This window comes from Ruditapes philippinarum, unplaced genomic scaffold (assembly GCF_026571515.1).
Source record: "Ruditapes philippinarum isolate M1 unplaced genomic scaffold, ASM2657151v2 ctg64_1_1_1_1, whole genome shotgun sequence".
NCBI classification, from domain to species: Eukaryota; Metazoa; Mollusca; class Bivalvia; order Venerida; family Veneridae; genus Ruditapes; species Ruditapes philippinarum.
The window spans coordinates 389866-395477 of NW_026859760.1; the positions used below are offsets into that span (position 1 = coordinate 389866).

The 5612-nt window shown below is 30.7% G+C and overlaps 1 protein-coding gene across 1 annotated transcript; it reads left to right on the forward strand.

Annotated features, from left to right (window-relative positions):
• Positions 1–499: 499 nt before the first annotated feature.
• On the forward strand, positions 500–4563 carry LOC132757846 (ninjurin-1-like). The gene is made up of 2 exons (XM_060749292.1): positions 500–717; positions 3769–4563. The coding sequence occupies exons 1-2, from the start codon at positions 664–666 to the stop codon at positions 4105–4107; spliced, it is 393 nt and encodes a 130-aa protein (XP_060605275.1). The 5' UTR covers positions 500–663; the 3' UTR covers positions 4108–4563.
• Positions 4564–5612: the final 1049 nt, after the last annotated feature.

A 5612-nucleotide genomic window follows, 5' to 3' on the forward strand; every position in this document is an offset into this window, starting at 1 on the left:
AAAGTAAGCGTTTTAAAAAATGCAAAAAACATATTGGTTTTAAAATTTTAAAGGGAAATATGTTAAAAAAACAAAGTTTCTTTTAAACTTGAAAAATTACATGTTTGCTTATTTTGTTTATATGCTTACCTGGGAAAAATTGTTGTTAAAAATGTTTTGGCCCTATTCGGGCAAAAGTATTTTTTTTAAATTTGGGGCCCACCCGGGATGTTTTAAATATGCCCCCATTTGCCAAATTTAAAAAATGAAAAAAAAATGAAAATTTAAAAAGGGCCCCGAAAAAAAAAAAGGTTTTGTCATATTAACGGATCTGTCTGAAAAAATGTTTTGAAAAATCCCGGAAAGTAAATTTGGGTGTCTGATCCCGGGTATCCTGATAGTGAATTCGGGCCCCCGTATTGACATCACTAAAAATGTTTATTCATTATTTTAAAAATTTAAATTATTAAAACAAAATTAATTACAAGTCACTTTGTTTCAAAGCACTTTTAAATGAGGTAATAGAGACTTTATATACAATACGATTGTTGATTTTTGTTATCATAACAAAAACAAGAAAAATACAATTTTATTTGAAGCAACTGATCTGAGAACTAGATGATTTAAAGTTCATAATACAGGTGTTTTAAAGTCATAACAAGTGTATTTGTTTACAAAAGAAGTATGTCATCTTCGAATAGTAGAGTTACATTATACGGAACGAACGAAGGCGGTAAGGTGAGTTAGAATAATTGATTATATTTTGTTTAGTTCCGTTTAATTTTATTTCTATTATACATTTCACTTTACCAGTAGCTGTTATGTGTCTGCTTAGGTGTTGTTTTTTATGGTTGCTTTTTTGTTTGTTTGTTTTAAGAAAAATTTAAAATAATTCTTTGACATTTGAGAATCATTTGATATAGGTCTGTACCAATAATTTTTTTGCAAAATTTCAGATCATGCGTTCACCTTTTTTTTTTCAGAATAAATTTTTATGGTGCAAAATTACCTACACATGAAAAATGTTGCAACAATTTTAATTCAAATTTGAATCAGATTCGTTCAGTTTAGATCTGGGTATATTTCTTTATTATCTTTTGGATTTTTTTTCATTTAAAGTAAATAAGCGTTACTTTTATGTTTTAGGCTTTTGAACCTCAAATTAAAGAGGTCATTAACACTTTAACTCTCTCCCTAAGAGAGAATTTGTGTAAATATTTATAATATAGTGATTTAAGAATTAAAATGCAACACTTTGGTGCCAACCTTTACGTTGTTGTTGTTGTTGTTGATTTCTATGTTCCTACGCTACTGATTTTCTTAGGACTAGGCAGAGTTATAGTTCTTACACTTTGTACTCCTACCAGTTACAATGAGTTATGCTCCTTACAAGAAAACTGTGAAAGATGGCTGATCGCCTACTAGTTAATTACTATATGTTCTTTCATTAACGGGGGATCATCAGCCTTATGGTCGAAATATGAAAATGTTTTTCCTTTCTTCTATTTGACATTTTTCTAGTTGAATGGTTTCAGTACTCCTACTTGAATACTGTATTATTGCCCATAGGATATTGCCTGCTTTTAAAATGGGTCTTTTGACTGTTTCATAGCCTCTGATCTCCTGTCAAATTATATTCTCATTGTTTTTTCGTTAAGGGCAAAGCATACTTTTTACTTAGGGACCATTCGTCGCTTTTCACGGTTCGTGTCACATTGAAGGTTTCGTGATATATTCAGACATATGTGAATATTTCTAATTTTCACCATTTCATGTTTTGAATTAGCCTTTGCTAGGGGTGAAAAAAATCCATTTCTCCAGCATATAATCTTTCAAAACATTAAAAAATGAAGTGTAAACAAACTTTCATTATGATACTATATATTCAATTTATATAATAAATTATATTTTGTTAAATCATTGTAATTTATAACCATTCGTTGTGTCTTATTTCCAAATATTTTCAAATTAAACAAATCTTCCACAGCAGCAAAAAGGCCTCTCGCATGCTTCTTTTTAAAGAAGCAAACTTGTCTATATATTGTTGGAGAAACCCTAAAAGCATGTCATGTTATCAATAAGGTAGTAGATCTATTGTCAACAATTATTTCTTAACACTTGTTTGATTCTTTTGTTGCTTCTATTCTAAATTATGCATGTCCTGTTTGTGAATTTTCTAAGTCAAAAGATATAAAAAGTGTACAATAGTGCTGTATACGGAGAATTAGGAAGATACCCTTTATATTATAAGAATCTTACACCGGCTGTCAGTACAGACCGGAATATCTAGCTCGAGGGTAACTGTTTACGGCGGTAACGAGGCTCTACCGAGTTTCCGCTAAACAGTTACCCGAGAGCTAGATATTCCGGTTTGTACCAACAGCCGGTGTTTGATTCTTTTTCTTACATATTACATGTCAATTATTTTCGGAAAAGAAATTATGAAAACTGATACTCTCATTACGCACTTTTTTCTTATAGTAGCGTATGAACTTACAACTTCATTCATAACGGAAAAATGACGTCATCCTAAGAACGCGATTCATTCATAAAAGGCTCGCGTCAATGACGTCATTTAAAACACGCGACTTGTCTTACATGGGGGGTGTAAGACTGAGTTTTCTAGCACCGGTGTAAACGCTAGATAATCCTGTCTGACATGCAAGAAATAAACATTATGTTCAAAAAAATATAAACATTATGTTCTAATGATAATATGGGTTCAAATAATATAATAATTCATTAAACAATGTTATTTTAAATAATATAATAATTCATTAAAACAATGTTTAAATGGTGTCAAAAAATTGCCAATGTTAAAATATTTTTAGAAAAAAAAAAACAGTTTTGCAGATGTATTTTTGAAACCAAATGACATAAATATAAAATTAAAAATGCATTTTTGATACATTTTAAAGAAATAGTTCCGATTGATTTCAGCAAAAATGGCAAGCATTTTAAACTATAATAATGTTTTAAACACTCTTTATCATCTCAAAACAGATTTGAATTTTGAAATTTATTAAAAACTATCAAATTTAAATATTTAAGGAGTAGTATTATACGTGTAAGAATTTCTTCGCATTATCTTAGAATTCAAACATGTAGATATGGTAGGAAAAGAATAGATAGACAGAAAAGATTATGCCAATTATGTAAATGCTCTGAGATTGAAGACGAGTATCATTTTATTCTTATATGCAGTGTTTACAATGATTTAAGAATGAATTAAAAGTCATTTATATCATAGACCAAGCATGTACAAATTCATAGATATGCTTAGGTCAAGCAACTAATCAGTTATAAACAATCTTAGCAAATTTATTTACTAGTATTTGGCCAATTTGAAAAGAAATGATTAATTGAATTTATATCCTAGACAATAACAATGTTCATTTTATTCACTGTTTATTTACTGTTATTCAATATCTAATTTCATACTTATTAGAACTTATTTTCCATATTGTATAAACTGAAACATTTATTATTCTATTACATTTGAATACCAACCATGACAAAATGTTTTATATGTATGACTAGTTGATGTTTAACGAGATACATGTAAAGGTAAAAGTTAAATAAAAAAATCTTCTTTCTTTTTCTTTCTTCTTTAACTTAATACTAGTTTTAAGTCGCCGTGTCCGTTATTAAATGAACTGGAACACAATTGCGTATTTCCAATATATTTTCCTTTTTGTTGTTTTTACACACCAAGCATAATTCCTACATTTTTACTGTAACAAACGTTTCTTTCAATTTTACAGTAATAAACATTTCTTTCCATTTAAGGTGGAGAACAAGATGTCAATTAACTTAAATTGGTATGCTACAAAGAAAACCGTATCGAAGGGTCTTCTAAACATCGGCCTTCTAACGTCTAACGCAATGCAGTTAAAGACAACCATAAGTCAAGGTTCCTGTCATAACTACTTCTACCTAAATATCGTTTTGATCACCATTTCAATTGTCTTGCAGATTGTACTTGCTATCGCATTGGTAAAGCTCGGATTAAATAAATGGGAAAATGAGGCCGCGCAGAAGAGCGCAGACAGACAAAATAATTTTGTTACCGGTATTGTGGCTGTCATAACCGTCATAAATATATTCAAATCAGCTTTCACTGCCTGAAAACGATAACGGTTTAATTTCTCTGCCTAAATCGATGTCTAAATTCTTATTATTTCAAGCATTTTATAATCAGTGGTGTTCTTACTGTTTTGTTTTCAAAATTTGTGTCGCAGGCATTGAATAGTAACAGAAAAAATGGAATATGAAAGAATTTGGTTTACCAACTTTCTTAGATTTAAACATCAGAACTGTTTGCTACTACAAAATGTTACTTTTGGTTGTGGTTGGCCGTTTATTTCTTCCAACACTATTCAGATTGTAACAGAAGACACATTTATAAGTAAAGCTTGCTGAAAAATTGTATAGTTAATATCTACAAATTACATATATTTTTAGGACGTTAAATGTCCGTGGCCGAGTGGTTAAGGTCGTTGACTTCAAACCATATTAAATTTGCCCTTCACCACTGTGGGTTCAATTCCCAACAGGGACTTTAGATTCTTCCATGTGAGGAAGCTATCCAGCTAGCTTACGGAACATCGGTGGTTCTACTCAGGTACCCGTTCGTGCCTGAAATAATGCACGGAAGGGCACCTGAGGTCTTCCTCCACCAGTAAAGCTGGAACGTCGTCAAATGACCAATACTGTGTCGGCGTGACGAACAAAATCAGGAAATTAAATACTATATATAAAATTGTGTTTGTTTTTTGTAAATATGGAAACCCGTACCAATAAATACGGTTCTATGTAACGTGTGTAGACACTGATGTTTTTAATCACGAAAGGCGTATAAAACACTACAATCCTTCACTAACACTGCTACCCCTAATCTAGTGATGTAAATATGACACACATTTGCATCAGCATGGATAGCAATGGCATCAAGCAGAAACAGTCAATTTAATTTAATTTAATGCATAACAGTCAAAACATTATAATGATATCACTACAAATAACTCGATTAATAATTAAACACTATAAGCTCATCTCAATGAGTTATACTCGAAACGCCATAACAATCAAAGCACACAGCACGATGAATAACGGACAAAGCACCGTAAAATCATCAATGAGTAATAGATAAACAAGTCATTGATTAATTGGAAAATGAGTAACAGATTAAACACCATAAATACAAGTCATTGATTAATTGGAAAATGAGTAACAGATTAAACACCATAAATACAAGTCATTGATTAATTGGAAAATGAGTTACAGATAAAAACACCATAAATACAAGTCATTGAAAGTAACAGTCAAAACACCGTCAGGCGTATAACACATAGGAAAATGAATTGCAGAAAAACACCATAAGTTCAATCATGGACAGTTACTCTCAAAACACCATAAAGTTTATTAACAGATTAAAACACAATGTATACAAATTATTGAGTAACAAACTACCACAAGTACAACGTACTCTCTGAGTATAATGAAAACATCATAAGAACTACCCAAACCAAAATAAGTACAATTAAATTGGCAGTAAGCAAACAGAATCATCCGGGCAATTTATTGTGGATTCGTTAGTATAACCAAATTGAAAAGGTTAAAGCTCAACGAAC